General features: G+C 41.8%; 1 protein-coding gene across 4 annotated transcripts; it reads right to left on the bottom strand.

The window, feature by feature from the left end:
• Nucleotides 1-315: 315 nt before the first annotated feature.
• Nucleotides 316-7,282, bottom strand: LOC148011098 (protein PHYTOCHROME-DEPENDENT LATE-FLOWERING-like). 4 transcript variants are annotated; one of them, XM_087671139.1, is made up of 12 exons: nt 6,874-7,282; nt 5,522-5,625; nt 5,376-5,440; nt 5,188-5,268; nt 4,938-5,018; nt 4,507-4,677; nt 4,297-4,386; nt 3,088-4,202; nt 2,774-2,991; nt 2,540-2,691; nt 2,406-2,444; nt 316-2,296 (listed from the first exon to the last, which is right to left on the bottom strand). In XM_087671139.1, exons 2-12 carry the CDS (start codon nt 5,595-5,597, stop codon nt 761-763), a joined length of 3,624 nt encoding a protein of 1,207 aa, XP_087527265.1. In that variant the 5' UTR covers nt 5,598-5,625; nt 6,874-7,282; the 3' UTR covers nt 316-760. The 4 variants fall into 4 exon arrangements, with proteins under 4 accessions (XP_087527265.1, XP_087527263.1, XP_087527264.1 ...); XM_087671137.1 differs by having other exon boundaries at nt 5,522-6,711; XM_087671138.1 differs by having other exon boundaries at nt 6,294-7,282.
• Nucleotides 7,283-18,620: the final 11,338 nt, after the last annotated feature.

Below are 18,620 nucleotides of genomic sequence, written 5' to 3' on the forward strand. Positions count from 1 at the left end.
GAAGCACCTCTTACACGTCCCAAACTTTGAGAGCTCAGTTGTGGGCTTTCCAGATCCACCTGTGATCGTCCCAAGGCCTCCTAGCAATTGTTGGCTCAGTGGTGAGTTAAGTTGCTTTGGGTAGGGGGTTAACTAGTCTGATGGGCAGACTCAATGATAGAACACTTTGAGGCTCATCAGTGAGATTCACAGCTTCAGCAATAGAACAAGGCATGCTCTTTTATGCACACCAAACCACCAGTCACTTAGAAGAAATAAACCTTCAAAAACAAGGCCCAAGGAATCACTGGAGAACAGTTACTACAGCCTCAGATGTAACCCCATCTAAAAATGATTTTGGAACAAATATAAGGATCAAAAGACTAGGATTGAACAACAATTAAATGATTTCATTTCTAGTCGCCGTAAGAATAAAAACCATTTGATTGGAATGTGCACCTCTCTTTTATAGCCAGTAACGCACTATACAAAATGGTTTCCGGCCCCAGTAACGATAGTATGATGTAAGTCACTTGAGCATATCATGGATTCTGAATTGTAGTGGTAGTACAAAAGTATGTTTGACAGTCCATATTCTACATGCGACTCCAATATTATATCTGGGCCCATCTAGCCTCACAATAAAAAGTAACAGTTGAATACATCCAAGAAGCTCGTTTGTGAGAGCAAAAGTGAAGCAGGTGCGGACTGCAGGCTGCAAGTTGTCCCTTAGTCCATCATTATGGTCGATCTTAGCACTGCACAATCACTCTCTTTACATTCACTGGCCAGACGATGGCAAAGATGCACCATGGCTGGCAGTGGATGCCTCCATCGAAGCACCTGTTACACTTCCCAAACTTTGAGAGCTCAGCTGTGGGCTTGCTGGACCCCCTACGATTGTCCCAAGACCACCTACTAATTGTTGGCTCAGTGGTGAGTTGAGTTGCTGGGTGACAGGGTTCATTTGACCCTGGGAACTGATTTGCTGTTGCTGTTGGGACTGTGTTATTAGGGATGCTTGGGGATTAAGCAGTTGCTGAGATGTTTTTGGTGGCTGTTGCTGCTGCTGCAAATTTAGCTGTTGCTGAGGATTCTGCTGTTGTTGCTGTTGCATTTGAGCATTCACCTGTTGTTGTGATGTCAAGTGTGACTGTTGAATACTCAACCCTTGCTGAGGATTCTGCTGCAGTGAATTGACCTGCTGCTGCAGATTTAACTGTTGAGAACTCAAGTACATATTTTGAGCAGCAACAGAAGCTACACTTGACGTAACAACATTTGGGCTGCCCATGCTTGTGACTGGTGCACGCTGCATTGGTGTCAAACCAACCCTCCCCACTCGGCTCAGTGGCAAGCCAGTTGACATATGTACCTGATTTGCCATGTTCATTCCTGTCAGGCTTTCCACAGAGCTCCTTCCAGTTGAGTTAGTTGCACCAACAGGATGGCCACTCTGCCCTTGTGTGAGGTGTGCCTTAGAAGATAATGCTGCCATCTGAGCTGGTGTCAAAGTTCCTGGACGAAGCTGTTGTCCAATCAAGTTACTCAACCCCGTGTTTAAACCAGTCATACGTCCAACACTGTTGAGACTTGAGATGCCAGCCATAGATGCGGACACATTGTTCATCCCTCCCATGCCTACAACATTATTCATACCGACCACATTTCCAAGGCCACCTTGATTCGCACTACTAATGCCTACTCCACCCAAGCTTCCCATAGTCCCCAAGCCACCCATACCTACGAATTTTCTCTGAAGGACTGTTTGTGCCTGTTGGCGTTGCTGCTGCTGCAAATATTGATGCAGTTGACCAGTATTAGCAACCATCTGTGGATTGATTTGTTGCCCTGGATTACGACTAAGCTGAGAAAGCTGAGTTGGCAATAACATCTGCTGAGCCCGTTGACTAAGGGCTTGTTGGTGGTGTTGTGGATGTTGTAGACCAGTAAGTTGAGAAGCTGTCCCATCTAACTGTAATGGTTTCGAAGATGGGTTACTTCCCGCCTGACCCAAATACCCAGCAGAAATCTGTCGATTTGCAGCATTTCCTGGTGGAGGCATGTGGTTCACCACAAGGCCATTCTGTGCAGCTGGTTGCATTTGAGGCATGCCTGCTAAATTGCCAACAGTTCCCAGGGATGGCATATGTTGATTCATCATGGCATGAGGTGAGGACAACTGGCTGAGATTGTTCCCAAGAGTTGAAGCAGCAGCTGGTAGAGATCGAGGGTTGGAAGCTGCATTGATTTGCTGATTGCGTTGTGTGGTTGGTTGTACTTGGTCATCCACCAACTGAAAACCCTCCTTTACCATCTGCATCAAATCAGACATGGTCAGAATAGAAACTTACAAACTTAGCAACGCACTGCCAATTAAGTTCACAAATTATCTTGACCAGTATATAGGACATATTTCCTCTTACCAGAGTGCAAAACTGTCTAGCAAATCTGTCTGCAGCATGCTGCAAAGGCAAACTGCATAGTCAGACCTAGAAGTTTCTTAAAGCTAATTGAACAATGCTAGCTTGCCCATGCCCATACATATAGCACAACTTACAGCATTTGGCATTGTAGGCAGCACATGATGTGGGACTGAGTTGAGTGTCTCATCATCTTGATCATCACCAAATTGCACAACCGCCTCCACCATAACATCCTTCACTCGCTCACACATAACAAGCCGCACACGAACTCGGTGAACACCAGTGCCTGACCAGTAATCTGATGTTAATTTTCCAAAACACTTGCGCAGTTCTTGCCAAGAAGAAAGAAACAATAGGAGAAGACAGACCGTGAAACACCTGGCGCTGAAATTGTAAAACGCGTGTTTTACGAACATTTACATTTCCTCCTGCTAATGAATCAGCCATATTCTTCGCTCCCTTGGGTATATTTATATCCTCAGTGGAAGTGTTGGCTAAAGCAACTAATAGCAATTGCCAGGAAGGAGAGGTTTTCTTAACTTCAGGCAGTTGCTCAACTTTTCTTCTCTTTGCCGGAAGTCCGTAACTATATGCATCCAAAAAAAAAGTGTCAAACAGCCGCTGCATGAAATATTAAGTCCAACAGAACTCAATTACTTTTTGCAGTGATTGCAGAGCATACCACTGAGCGATTGAAAGTAGGGCCCCAAAGTTGTCACCAGGCTCTTTCCTTTGCCCAGTCACAAGCATGGCTTCACTTTTCACAGCAGCAGGAGGTATGCTTGCAGTTGAAGGGCTGTTAATGTTTCCCATTCCCCCAGAATTGCCTGTGCTGCAAGGGGATGCCACCCCAGAAACACCAGTGGGATTCTTTGGAAGAGAACTTGTCCTCCGTCTTGATAGCTGTTGCATGATAGGATCCAAGGGTCCAGATGCACCTATCGCAGCCTGCATTTGTAGCTTTTCCCTTTGCTGAGCTAGCCCAGACGATAAGGAAGTCACTATGTTGGGGTTGGTAGATGAACCAATCACAGAGGGTAAGTTATGAACTGCCCCTTGTGACATGTGAGAAACATCACTGGACATCGATTGGATGGGTGATCTACTATTTATCTGAGGACTCAAAATAGATTTCTTCCTCTGTAGCAAGTCATCTTGTCTATTATCTCTATCACCTGCTGGACTCAACACCTGCCATGAAAGGTTTTGTTCCAGAGACATGGGATCTCCCAGTCTCTGCTGCTCTGAGTTCACTTCCTTTTGATACTGCATTTCCAGCTGTATTAACTCTGATGTATCCTCTGAAGGTGCCCCTGGTTCTGTACCCAGCTTGCATTCGAACTTAACTGCAGACTGTGATTGTTTATCTAACCTGATTGGCTCTTGTTTGATTTTTGTCATGTCAGCTCTAACTCCACATTCTCTGGCATCCCTTTTCCCAAGGTTAAATAATTTGCTGTCTCCACCAAGCCCAACTGGCTCAAATCCTGTCATTGTCATTGGCATGTTTGAACCCGGTGACAAGAGTGATTGTGTCGCCTGTATAGCAGGGCCAATGTGCCCCAAACTTTGGTAAGATTTCAATGAGGAATGCATTATGTTTTCTTGAGATGCAACAGACTCTGAAGTTGTTTCACCAGAAACCCTTTCTGGAACCACATTAAAGGAAATCTTTTTGCTATTGACTAGACTGCTTGCTTTAACCATAGCCTTCGCTGATGCTGCATTACGCAATCTTCGATTGATTAAAGCGCCCTTGCTGCGATAGTGTTTAAATATCCTCTGACTAGACCACAGCTTTCCATTCACAAGGCATAAGGGATCTGTCAGTATAATTCTTGCATAAAATGTAAAAAATGGAATAAAACTCACAAGGCAGTAGCATCGGTACCAATGATTTGTTATCAGGTTGGCTAGAGCTTGGCTTTGGGTCAAGATTCAATTCTGGTTGTACAGTCTTCAAAATTCTAGACTCGATCTCCTATGATTGAGAAGAAAGTAGTTACAAAATAATGCATTTGATGTTTTGTTTCTATGAATATAGGGATGAAACTCTAGCATTTTAGACTGTGTGACCAGAGCAACAAAACAAGACATCTACCATCAAATCACTGTAAGTCCAATTATCATCCATAATTGAAGAAACATCCTTCACGATACTCTCCATTGTAGGCTTCAAAGTAATCTTGTACACAGCTGGCGACCAGTCGATGGGTAATTTTGTTAGAACGAGTGACTGTGTGTCAGGTGCATTGAGACAATAATCATGTATCTGAAAAACCAAACAAAGGCTTGTATTGAACCTGATTAACTGGATTCAATATCCAATAACACAATGTAAATTACTTCAAAAAATCTAGATGGCATTATGCCATTAAGGAAAAAAAAATGTGGGAATGGCAAGCATAACAACCCAACCCCAAAGATAAATAAAAGGTCAAAAGACTAGAAGTCATATTATGTTATTAGCAAAGAGGCTAAAGACAAGCAAATGACAAAAGTCTAAAAAATCTGAGCACCAGCTGTAATTACCTCGCAAACTACACATCCATCTACATATTTACAAGGTATGTCATCAAGAAGGCCACCTGGAATCCAACCTCGATCAAGAGCCTACACACAATGTCAAGAGTGCAAAATGATGATTTGTCAACTCAAAAGCATATAAAAGCATCCTGAGAACATTTGGTCTGGAAAACTAGCACCTTTTTGGGGAATTGTTTTAGGACATTAATGATCTATACCCTCTACAGATTCTAGAATTGGTTAAACAGGTCAATACCTGCAAGAAAGATTCGCTAGTGTGGTTATATGGATATATTAAATCCATCGCTCCAAGATCAGGTGGTATTGACTTTCCTTGCTAAAAAGACCCAGAAAAGGGACAACACTATTAGGCCAATTCATACGTTCAAAAAAACTGAGTAAATAAGAGAAGCAAAGTTCTGAATACAGCTGACTATGGATCACCTCAAGTGGTTTTCCAATTGAAAAGCCATCTGGAAATAACTTCACCGAAAAAGATGCATCCATGTCTGGATTATCAAAGAAAGATGAATACATGGCCTGTTTTTCCACTTTAACTACAAAAGAACTCCACTATTCCACTAATTTACCTTGCAAAAGATGACATCCATCCAGAGGTTTGATAATCCCATCTTGGGGGAACCGTTGGAGCACATCGACACTCATTTTTGTGGCCACCAATTAAATCAAAAGCCTTCAAAGTTCACAGCCACAAAATACATTTCATGTCCCAATGTAAAAAATATTTTCATTATATTATGTAGCTAGGTACACCTCTACTCTAATACTACCAATAATGGCTCATACATTCAAACAGAACTGCTTTGGATATTTGTAGAAGAAACTATAAAGCTAAGCTTGGCATCAGCACATTCAACTGGAAAAACTGCCTTGGAGAGCTTAAAAGGTATCATGACAGTGTCTGCACATTTTGTGTCTAACACAATAAACAGCTTACTATCAGTGGCATAAGCTAAGATATATTGCTGATCTCTCTGTGAACTATTAAAGCACCACCTGTACGACTGGTAGAGAGAAGGGAACTAGCCTGTACCAAAGTGGTATGCCAAGGTCTAAAAAGTTTGATAAACAAATGAAATTGGGTGCTACAAATGCCTATTCTAAGGCAATAAACGTACATACTATGGCAGCCCAAACGGTAACTCTCACTCAGTGTAGGGCTGTGCTCTTGATGTCTCCCACTAACTAAAGGTAGAGCTCAAAATCAAGAGACAAAGATACTGATAACATCCCTTTCTTAGATCCTAGATCTCATCAAAAACATTAATTGGAGCTCAAACACGTAAAAACACATTCTGCTGTCATGGCATCCTGTATGCTGTGTTTCCTCGTGACTTTAACCTGTTGCTGTGTTTCCTCATGACTTTAACCTGTTGCTGCTGACTGCCTTCATCAACATTCCCTGGACTGCCATGTTTTGCAGTTTTGCATCTCCTCCAGCCAATGGCCTGCCCTTTTGAGTGGCTATGTTTGCAGTTTAAGCACTCCCACCTCCAAAGGCCTGCTGCATTTGGGAGATTTCTGCACTTCTTCAGCCCCGAAGCCTTCACTGTCATCCCTCCACATCAAGTGATGGTCGTCTGCTACGTTTGGGATCCATTCGGAGAAAGACGCCCCCCTCAGCATCCCTAAGCCCGCTCCTAGATACACTGGCTGTTGGACAGCCTTCCCACTCCTTTGAGGTATCTGATTTATTGCATACACTTATAGCATCGATTTCTTCACTGAGTTCTTTCGTTGTTCTTCTTTGCTCACTACCCTATTGTCACAATTCATGTGTTAGCCGTGAGTTATAACCTGTCGTACACACAGTGCTTCCTCTGCAAACCCTGGTGTTTCCTCACATGGTAGCAGAGCAAGGTGACATAAAGACACCGGATGCACTGTGAGCACTAGGTTTGCTCGAGCAACAGCAGAATACCTCGTGATGTCTCCATTGCAGACTAACAGTGAGCCATAAAAATCGTCTCCCCCTCTCCTTTTGAATGCTTTCATCTTCTGCATCAACAGCTTTCCTTAACATCTGGCTCATCGTCTCCCCCTCTCCTTTTGAATGCTTTCATCTTCTGCATCAACAGCTTTCCTTACCATAGTCCTTCTTCATCGTCTTCGGCACCAACACACTCTCCTCATCGCACTCCTTCATGGACCATGGCCTTCCAAATGATCGTCCCACGGCCTTTTTAAAGTGTCATCAGAGTCTGAGCGACGAATTAGTCGAGAATGATCCGAAACTAATAGCCACGACAGAGACTTCCTCGACTGGGGGCCCAATCAGACATCTAGCGCCATCGCAGCCAAAATCCCATGGAATCTGACTCTCCGTGTTTATGGGAAACCCGGGTTTAATTAATGTAACACTGGCGTTTCGCGCGGGCACAGAACACTAGGTCGTTTTGAGGCGTGCTGTCACACGGCAATTTCGCTCAACAATCCATTTCTCATCTTTCTCTCTCCTCTTTTTCCTTTTTCTCTCTCCCCCAAATTCCCTATGTCTAATTCTCTCTCTCTCTCTCTCTCTCTCTCTCCCTCTCTACCTTCTATTTTAGTTTTTTTTCTTCTCTCCTGGTTCTCTCTCTCTCTTTTTTCTGTCCCTGCTTTTTTTTTCTCTCTTTCTCCTTTTATTCTCCCCCTCTCTCCTCTCTTTTCCTTCTCTCTCCCTCTTCTCTTTTTTCCTTTTTTTCTTATTCTCTCTCTCTCTCTTCATTTTCTTTTTAAATTTTCTCTTCTCTCTCTCTCTCTCTCTCTCTCTCTCTCTCAATCTCTTTGCGCTTTTCTTCTCTCTCTCCTCTCTTTTCCTTATCTCTTTCTCTTCTATTTTTTATTCTCTCTCTTTAAATTTTATATTTTCTCTCTTTATAATTCTCTCTACATGTTCTCTCTTGCTTCTTCTTCTTCTTCTTCTTTCACTTTCTCCCTCCCCCCCGCCAATCTCTCTTAAAGTATGTAAATTTTATCTTTTTCCTATATATAATTATCTCTTTATGTTTATATTCTCTCTCTCTCTCTCTCTCTCTCTCTGTACCCCCTTTTCTTCTTCTCCCCTTTCTCCTAATTTTCCTTTTTTTCTTCTCTCCCTCTCTCCCTTTTAAATTATATTCTCTCTCTCTCTATAAATAAATAAATAAATAAAATTTAAAGAATTTTCTCTTTTTTCCCATCTCTCTTCCTCTTTCTTCTTAGTCTTCTTCTTCTTCTTCTTCTCTCTCTCTCTCTCTCTCTCCCCTCTCCTCTCCTTTCCTTCTCTCTCCTCTTTTTTCATTTTTTTCTTCTCTTTAAATTTTTTTCTTTTCTTTCTTTTAAATTTTATATTTCATCTCTCTATAATTCTCTCTTCTTCTTAAATCCCTCTCACATTTTCTTCTCTGTCTCTCTCTCCTCTCTTTTTCTTGTTTCTTTTCCTCTCTCTCTCTCTCTTAAATTTTATATTTCATCTCTATAATTCTCTCACTGTGTTCAAATTCTTTTTCTTCTTATTATTATTTTCTCTCTCTCATTTTCTTCTCTCTATCTCTCTCCCCCTCTCTCCTCTCTTTTCCTTTTTTCTTTTCCTCTCTCTCTCTGTTTCCCCTCTCTCTCTCTCTCTCTCTCTCTCTCTCTCTCTCTCTCTCTCTCTTAATTAAAAAGTTTAATCTAAGAGAGAGAGAGAGAGAGAGAGAGAGAATATACATAGGCCCTACGCATGAGAGAGAGGGGGGAGGGGGAGAAGAAAAATGTTTAATTAAAAAAAGACTATTCTCTTTCCTCTTTCTCCTCCTCTCTCTGTCTTCTTCTTTTTATCATTCTTCTTCTTCTTCTTCTTTTTCTTCTTCTTCTGCTTTCCGAACCTATAGCTAAAATAATATAGTAGTAAAATGAATTGTGAATTGCACAACTTGAACTTTCCAGTAAAACCGTCAACGTATCCAACGAAGAAGCTATAAAAACCTTGAGCTTTACAAGATAAATAGTTGTGTTTCCTTGCAGGCTCTTTTTTATTCTTCTTTATATTATACTAGCGGTCCATGACCTTCGTTGCTGGGTCCAAAAGGAAACAAGTGCTTCACAACACAATGTGCACACACTAACTACATAGCTGCTACCCTTGGTCACCAAAGCATAGTTTTGTGAATCATGAAGTTTAACATGCAATGACAACAACCTATATTTTGCACATACTTGCTCTTGTGGAAATGGCTAGCATGCAAAGCCTCAAAAGCCTTTTTCTTGCATTCCCATACAAAAAATATTAAGTAGCAAGGCTCAGATATACCCAAGAAAGAAAGGACAAACTTTATGTCATCAAGAATTGCTTATCAATTTCTACTCAAAAGGAAAAAGTGTCAAAATAGACTTTTCTTTCTTGACTTATTTAAAAGCAGAATGTGTATCACCTCAACCATGTGCACTAGGGACCTAGACATAGCCCTTGAAATGGGTGATGTTCTAGCCAATTGCATTGCAACTTTTGATTTTTTGTAATCAGTGGAATCTGCCACATAGTTCACAAAAAATAATAAGGTTGCCAATCAGAAAGATAGGTATGAGTAATTTTAAAAACCATACTAAGCACATCCAAACATCAATGTGAAATAATAGAATGCATGCTTAGATGAGGGAAATGAGCTTGAAAATTTTGTGTTTCACCCATATTGAGTTGGTGCAGTACAACTATTCAATAAAGATCATAGCATTCCCATTGCTTTCAATGAGAAGGGATCCAGTTCGTATGTGAATGCAACATAGTATGGGCACTATGTGGAGGGGGAACAAAGAAACATGTAACATAGCTATGATATCTGACTTCAATAAACAACCCTTTGTAAGCCATGAGGAAAGGCAAGGATTTGAGTCACTCAATAACACACTCAAGCGATCGACAAATCTTAGGCTCTTGAGCAATTGAGTGAAATTTCTCTTACAAGGCCAATTGAATCTTAGAAGCATAATAATATCCATAAGCAAAAGTTGCCATCTATCAAACATATACCATAATCAAAGGATCAAACATCATAATGAAAAAATAACACATAGACCTCACATTAACACAATCAACCATGGTAACAAACTCTAATAAAGTTGAGAGAACTCATCAACAAGAACAAGTTGCAACAAAACAATCATTATAACAATTTTTGCAACACCTCTTTATATACAATATTTGTGGTGAAGGTTGAATGACGTTCATTGTCTTCTAGTAACACTTTTAAACCAGGTGGAGACTTCATGAGTAAAGACAAGACTTTTGAGGTGCAATCCTAGCAATGTCAACGTTTGACCTTGTGCCTTGTTGACGGTCATGGAAAATGTGAGGCTCACTAGAACTTATATTTGTCTCATACTAAAAGGTAGATTTGATGTACTTGGAATGAAGGTGATTCTCAGAATGAACACCCTTGCGCTAATATTTTTCCCTATGATTTTAATGTTGAATTCCTTGCATATAAGTCTTGTACCATTGCACAATCCTTTAGATGGGTCCAGATTCTGAAGCAAGATGATAGGGCCAGTGAGTGCAACAAATGCAAAGGGAAGCCACCCCCAAGTTCAAGCGAATTCAAGTACTCTATACTGTAAAGGAATGAATTCTTGCCACCCTCAGAAATGCTATCTGTACTAAAGTACATCCTCACATCTCCAAGCATTATGTCCAAAGCTTTTTCATTGAGCATCTCCAGTTCACTATTTCGAGGAGCAAGAACTGCTCTATCACTAAAAAACCTTGAAAAGTCATCCACAAAGGACACATAACCATATATAGATATAATGAGGTCATGAAAAGTCCCATCTTGAAAACCATTTCAGGTGAGAGCTTCACCTTATTAATGTCTGCATCCAACATTGCACCATCCCCAATAGCTTGTATCCACCTCACAAAGTCAACCCCCATGGCCCCTAACCTAGTTGACATGACTCACATATTCTGTGTCAATCTCAAAACCAAGATATTGTCCCACAACTTTGAGAAGCACAAAGCTGCATTCACAATGTCTCCACATGCACCCTTTAACACCATTGTTAACCCTTAGATGAACAAGGTGAAAAATCGAGAAAAATCTAAAGTAGAAGACAAGGCCAAGGCAAAAGTGAAATGGAAGACGAAGGCGTGCCAGGAAAAATATGGAAACACAAGAAGTGTAGAAAAGTCCTAAATTAAGGAGAAAGGCGCACAAGAAAAAACACTAGTCAATACTTTTCGTACAAATTATAAAGGTAGATGGGCGGTAGGAATGAAGCTAGAAAGATAGGAGCACAATGGAAAAAATGGCCTAGGCCACGATTGCCCATGTAAAAAAGGGGATAAGAGAATGACCGCCCAAAAGGGATTTAGGGTTTTGTATATAAAGTTAAAAAGTGAATGAGAAGCTCACTCTTGTGTGTGGCCAAAAGTAGCTCTCTTTCTCTTCTTCTTCTTCTTGTTGCTACTTGAGGTTTTGCTTGAGAGAGGGAGTGTGAGAGTGTGAGGGAGTAAGTGTGTGAGGGTAAGGGACCGTGGTGGAGAAGCTCTCCATCTTCTCCTCTCTTCTTCTCTTCTCTTCTCTTACTCGCGGCAATGGAGCTTGGAACATGGAGCTTGAGGATAGAGCTCGCTTAAAGCCTGCACTTGGATCATGGAGCTACCAGAGTGCTTGGGAGAGGAGGCAACTTGATTGGGCATGGAGGTAAGCTCACTACACTCATAGAGATAGATAGCGCATTGACTATGTGAGAGGTAGCCATTAGTGCTCGGCTTGAAATGCTTGAATTAATAAGCGATCCGTGGGTCTTGGCGGTTGAGCTTGAGCTCGCGTCCCAACATTTTGGTTCCATTGCCGAGACCAACGGATTCAAACCTTGAGTGCTTACGCGCTCCGAATCCAACATTGAAGTAGGGTTTTTCTGAACCGGTACTTGAGGTAGATAGGTAGGATGATTCCTGATTGGAAGTAGTAGCGGCTAGTTCAGTGGACTGCTGGCCACTATTGGTAGACTGCAGTGTCAAGTCCTTAAGTAGATCAGAAGTGGTCTTGTCTTTTGTTGCCCTTTGTGCATTTACATGTGTAGATCGAGCTAGTCACGGTGGATTGCATAGGCATATCCTTAGGCTGAGAATTAGGGATGGTTTCATGTCCCGCATCTTAGACATTTGGAAGCTCAGATGGAGATTGAGATAGGGATCGAGCAGTTGCACTCGACGATCGACTGTTGTTGGGCTTCCTGTGCCTATTTAGAAAAAGAGGGGTGTAGGAGATTTGGGACTCCTAAGTGGACTTGGCACTAGTTGGAAGATTTGCTCATGGTTGTTAGATGATTCTACCATTTGCTTTGTTGAGCAATCAACCTTACCATGAGCAACGTTGCGCTTGTGGTGCTTGTTATCCTCTTGGGAAATCAAAGGCTCCTTGGGCACTAGTGATATTTGTGCACGCTCAACAGTTACATCTAACATCTGCTTGTTAAGCATGCTAGGCTGAGGATCTACCTTTTGAATAGTCATGTTTGGTTTCTTGATTTCAATCGTGAGGGGCTTAGTCACTCCAAGGTTTTTGACTTGAGACTTGGATTTCCATTTAGATTTCCTCCTATGCTTCTTTGCTTTTGATACGACCTGGCCTTCAATTGACAGAGATTGTTTAGTAGGGGGTTTTGGTACCCAAATCCATCGGTTACCTGTGTAATGCCCTTGAGCATGTAGCAACTCTTTGGATATCCATCGAGGCGTTGTGCTAGCTCTCCATCGATACCTTAGTCTATGAGGCTTGGGCTTCTTTTCTAGTCTTCTACGATATTTGTAAGTCCAAAGCCCGTCCTTGGCATTGTCTCTTGACCTTCTTGTTTCAAGCATAGCCTCGCTCACTGGTTCTCTCTATTCAACATGCACTTGTATCAACTCTTTCAACAAGTCCTTGCTCTCGTTAGAATGTTCATTGTCTTTCCCTCGAGGTTTGATGAGGTCACCCTTACTAAAGGTTGTGATTATCCTCACACTGGGTAGTGTTAAGTGTATCATCTATGCTACATAATCGGCCTCACACTTCGTCGCCCTTTTGAAGAGTCTTCCTAGAAGGGTTTCCTTTCCACAATCAGTACTATTTGAAGAAACATGGAATAGAATAGGCAACCTTTCAGTTTCAATAGTTACAAGGATTTTGCACTTTCTTATAAGTGCTTGTGGGTGTCCCCCATAAGGATTAAGAGTTGCATTAGTCGGTATGAGCTCTAGTTGGCCTAGCAGAGTCCATGCTTCATAGGTCAAGATATTAAAATATGCTCCTTCATTGATGAGAGCATCAACAGTATGCTCTGTTTTTGCAGTGAGTTTGACCCTAAGATAAGCAAGTGTACTATGTCTTCATCTTCTGAGTCTTAGCTTATAAATTCAAGCCTTCTGATACGTGCCTTTGAGTCCCTAACTACACAACTAGATGTGTATTCTCTACTAATGTCTTGGGTTATTTATGCAGTGCCGTTCAAGGTGCATCTATCCTCAAGATTGTCATGTCTAGTCATCCTCGGAGTTGTAGCTTGATAGTGTTGCATTCCGCTTTGACTAGATGCAGTTTGAATGCAACATATACATGCTTTTTTGGTGTGTCCTTTTTGCCCTTGTTGGATAGATTGGTCCATTGAGGTTCTAGGATCTCTGTTTGTCTTTGTTCAATGGGTATGGGCTTTTGGTTGTTGTTTTGCAAGTGAGAATCTATGCTTGTGTAGAGCCATTACTACAATAGGATCTAATTTGGAAAACTTGTCATGACACGCATTTTCTCTCCAGTCTACTTGGGGGAGGTGCGGAGGAGGTAGAGCCCCCTCTCCGGGGGTCCGGGGAGGGGTGATCCCCCTAGCCCACAGGGCCGTTATGCTAAATACCATGCACTATTTGAAGGACCGTTCGTAGCTAAGTTTTGAAATACTTGCTCTAGATTTCAGCCCAGTGATAGATCTATGATGTGCTTTCAGCTTTATATGGTCCCTACGTCAGTTTTAAGATCTACAGGTTAAAAATTTTAAAAAAATCTAAATTTTGCCCAGTAGGTCCGAATTGCAAGGGTCGAATGTCCCGATTCGGCCGTCCGAATGGCCGAGGGCTGAATGAGAAAGGGTTGAATGCAACTGGTCCGAATATCAAATTTGGCCACAGTCTGAATGTGGTTGTTCAAGGGTTGAATGGCAGAACGGTAGTGGGCCGAATTGATCGGGCCGAGGGTCGAGTGGCTTGTCTAAATGGGTTTGGGCTGAACGACTGAGGGCCAAGTCAGGTGGACCGAATGCAAAGTTGGTCCAAATGGCGAATTCGGCCGGGCCACCTGAATGTCAGCTTGTCTGAGTGGGGTTGGGCCAGTTGGAAGGGCCGAGGGCCGAATTTTCACGTGTCCAAGTAAGATGGGCCGAATGGTTGATTTGACCGGGCATTCCTAAGTGTCTGAATGGTGGTGGGTCGAATAATCGAACACAAGAGAGCCATAGGCTGATTTTGGAACTTGGCCTAGATTCATTGTCACTCGAACGGACCGAACGTAGCGTGATTTTGGCAGACGCAACAATAAATCACTCGAATCACACGATTTAGGTCATGGCATATCACATGCACCTCCAAATGAAAGCTATGGATGGAGGGGAAGAGTTATATATACCTGAAATAGCAAATAAACTCCAAAATGTAAATCGTCAAATAAATCAAACCCTTTTGCCCTGTTATGACAATAGAAACCCATATGCTTGTTTTTCTTTTTTTTTTCATTTTTTCCTACCCTAATGCATCCAAATGACAAAGCAAATATCGAAACTACTCCAACATGTTTTTCCAAATCCAAAAAATTAAAACTTACTTGCTAAGGAGATCAAATACCTCTTCAAATCGCAACCAACATCCTTGACACCTCCAGTACTTCCGAAGCACCTAAAGCCTAGGCTTGAGGAGAAATTTCTCAAAGATTTGGCCAAGGAGAAGGTGCATCTGACCAATGAGCCAAAGATGAAGTTCCTGATGAAGCTTGATCACAAACTGATAGCCATCGCACGTGCATACGTCCATGTGGACGTTGGAAGGCCAACACCAGAGCACACAAAGCTCATAGCCGAGAACCCCTGACGTGGGACAAGCAAAAACACATTTGCTCCCGCTATGTAGCTATCGCTGAAGAAGTCATAAAGGACATCCCAAAAGCCACAGCTAGAGAATTACCCTTGATACCCTCACTCTATATTGTTCAATGTGAGACAAACAAGGAAAATCTTGAAGCAATCAAACGAAAAGGGATAGAACAAGGTAACTTTGTGCAGAAATGGTACTCTAACCAAAGTTTAGCAGCCAAAATTCGCCATAGACTACTGACACTTGCTAAGCAAAGGAAGGCCCTTTGGACATCAATACATGATTCCATGTACATTACCCCAACCTCATTAAGAGGGTTGGCAATGGTCCATGAGGTCTAGCTTTCTGCCCCACTGTCCAAAAGCATCCCTTGTATAATAAAGTGTTTCTAGAAGAAGATCTACATGTGGCTAGCAGGCTAGAAGTAGGGAGCATGGTACTTGATGTTAGCGCATATGTCTTTTGCCTCACTCAAGACCTTGCAATCCTAGATCTCTATGCTTCCCATCAATACAACCTTGACTTTTTCAGTTGGTTTCATCCAAGCCTACATGACAAGAACCCTAAACCATCTCTTGGTTCTACACTAGAGTCACTTGAACCTCCTAAGCAAGAGAACAACAGCTCTAAACACAACACTTGCTTTGATAAGAAGCAATGGAGGCACGTTCCAATGGGTAAGGACAAGAGTCTAGAGCAAATGCCTGACTAGGAGCAACTACTAACGCAATTTGATGAGGGGCTAAACATGAGGGAATTAGCTGAAATGCTAACCCTCCAAAAAGAGAGGCAGTTGTATCCTCACAACCTAGCGAGGCTATTCAACATGCGCAGCTATGTCCCATAAGGACATGCTAGAAAAAGAGAATGTTGAGGACCAACCAATCACATCAACGACTCACCTAGTTCAGGGTCCTGAATCTTTAAAGGATACACCTCAATTGCCCAAGAAAAAGAGAAGAAAACAACAAAAACAATAGCAGTTGCAAGTGGATGTAGACACCAAGAAGATTGAGACCAATAGTGCTGAAGAGCTGAGGAATAAAGCATCGAGTCCATCCACCAATGAACCCATTTCCATCTCTCCTAACAATAGTGAAACCTCAAACACATTCGTGTGTTCTGATAAGTCAAAGCAACCATTACCATCAATGGTTGCTTGCAACACTCAATCAACCGACAACAAAACTTGCATTGACCAATCAAGAGTGGATACAACACTATCACAAGAGGTTGACAAAACTATACCAGTCACATCCGAGGAGAACCATGACACAATGGCAGCAAAGCCTCAAGAGAAATGTGAAAACCCTGAGGACATAGGCAATCCTAGCATTGACCAATCTTGCTCATCTAGGCATGAGTCCCCAGCTATGCTAAAGCCTAAGGAAACTCCCAAAACCTTGCATGAGATAGCAATTGAGCAATCCTTCATAGAACATAGAAGTGTCACAAAGTGCTTGATTGAGTTGGAGGCTAAACTCAAATTATTCGCACGTACTTACGTCCTTGCAGACATGGATGTATTCCCTAGGGAGCAGCTTGAGGAATATTTGTCATATCCGCTATCTTGGGAAGAGCAAGAATACCTTAACGAGCTCTATGATAAGCTCTTATATGAATGCATGCAACTCATCTCTAACGAGGAGGTCGGAACTACGCTTAATTGTGACATTCAACGAAGCTCTTTGCCAACCAAATCTCTTAGAGATAGAGTAGCTAAAGCGAAAATCAGAGGGCCGAAGTCAATTTGAAAAATGTTGGTTTGAAAACTGCGCTACAATGACCGAACTTGGAGCCCAGATTATGACAGTCTCAGAGGAGCGATTGGCCAAATGGTGATCTCAAAGAGACCCGACCTATGTGGTGCCAACTTCCTTTCGAGTACTGACTGTCGTTCGGGGTATGGACTTATCCGTCGGAACTAGCCAAGAGCACTCTCTAGTTGATAAAATTCTCACTAAGGAGGAGCTACATGTTGCAAGTAGACTCAGACAAGATACCATGCTACTTAATGTTGCAAAATATTTGTTGTTATTTAGTAGGCTGCCATGAGTACTAGATGTGTGTGGCACACTCCAGTACAATCCTGAGTTCTACAATTGGTTTTTATCCTCACGAAATGACATGGATTCATAAACCTGTATATAAATAAACAATGAGTTTTGTGATTGTGTATAGATAATACAAAAAAAAAAGAAGCAAAGCCAACACACACACAAGCAATGATAATCAAGCACAAGTGATATGCATCGAAGTCAACACCATGGGATTCAGATAAGTGATGCCTCTTTGAGTTGCACCTGTTCATTATGGTTGAAGCATATGACTTGCATGTACTCTCACAAGTTGCCAAGTGAATGCAGGACAACACATGTCTCTATAACGAAAGCATTCAATGTCCAAGTCACCATAAGACCACCAATCTTACAAAGAACTATTATGGAGAAAGCGATAGAAATATCAAGAACAAAGAGCCATGAAGGAATCCCCACATGAAGAGAAAATCACCCCTATAGAAAGCACACATTGCATTTGAGCATGGCCCCAAAGCATAGTCATTGGCTACTCTCTCTTTCTTGGCCAAACTCTACATCTGGGTAGGAGCCACACTCTCTTCAATTACAAATGTTTCTTCATCAACCAAGATTCAATTCGCTAGATGCTCTGTTCCTTGTCCATGGCACAATTCACTCCAGTTGCTACCTCAATTGTACTGATGTCTTGCATATTACAAAGAGGTTTGCAAAATCTCAAGTGTATCTCCCTATCTTAACAATTGTTCCTCTAGCATCGAGGCTAGTAACACAATCATCTTTGTAATATCCATTTTTCAGAGCCTTCGGATCTCAACATTCCTCAATCCAAATGAAAGGTTGATAGACTCAATATATTGCATTGGTTGTGTTCATTTTATCCCAATTTTTCTTAAAAGAAAAAGAGGAAACAAAAAGAAAATAATAGAGAAAAGAAAAGAAAAGAAAAGTAAAAAAAGCAATCGCGATCACAGCACAACACCTAGGGGTCCTCAAATTAGGTACGTCTAGTGACCTTGGTCGACTGGCTCTATCCCTAGTCCCCTAGCCCTTTACACATCCCCCATGATTATTTAGGATACATCAAGGGCACGACATAACTAGGGAGCTTTTCTCGCCTATGGTTAGACTTGTCACCCTAAACTAGTTGCATGATTCTTTTTCGCACTCCACCTTAGTACTATCACAATCAATAGTGGTGAGCAAGGCATGAAAGACCATGGAAAGTACATTGTACTCTTCGAACAATACAAGTAGCCACCAGCTACCAAAAGCTAAGTTGTCAATGAGCTTGATTATGCTACATCGTGTTGACAAAATCACAAATGATGTCTCAAGAAGCCTTCGAGTGTACTTCTCCTCAACATCGACAATTTGTTCCACCCTATTGAACCCTCGCTTCATCCACACATTGCTACGAGGAACCTGCCTGACCAACAGTCTTCTAACTACGTAATATTTACGTATGCACATGCACTCACATAATATTTGTACCACAATCTATACATAGTTTGAATCCTCAATTGTAGGATATTACTTTGACCTGTCTTCCAAACTAATCAAACTACGTCTTGTGCA

Source organism: Lygodium microphyllum, chromosome 29 (genome assembly GCF_053477565.2).
Source record: "Lygodium microphyllum isolate KBCC chromosome 29, Lygodium_microphyllum_v1.1.10, whole genome shotgun sequence".
NCBI classification, from domain to species: Eukaryota; Viridiplantae; Streptophyta; class Polypodiopsida; order Schizaeales; family Lygodiaceae; genus Lygodium; species Lygodium microphyllum.

Bases quoted from the DNA above. Each gene is read 5' to 3' on its own strand.
- LOC148011098 (XM_087671139.1), bottom strand. From the start codon at position 5,597: ATGAGTGTCGATGTGCTCCAACGGTTCCCCCAAGATGGGATTATCAAA. The intron at 5,441-5,521 runs GTAAATTAGTGG...TTGATAATCCAG, and splicing joins TGGATGTCATCTTTTGCAAG to ACATGGATGCATCTTTTTCG. The intron at 4,387-4,506 runs GTAGATGTCTTG...TCTCAATCATAG, and splicing joins GGACTTACAGTGATTTGATG to GAGATCGAGTCTAGAATTTT.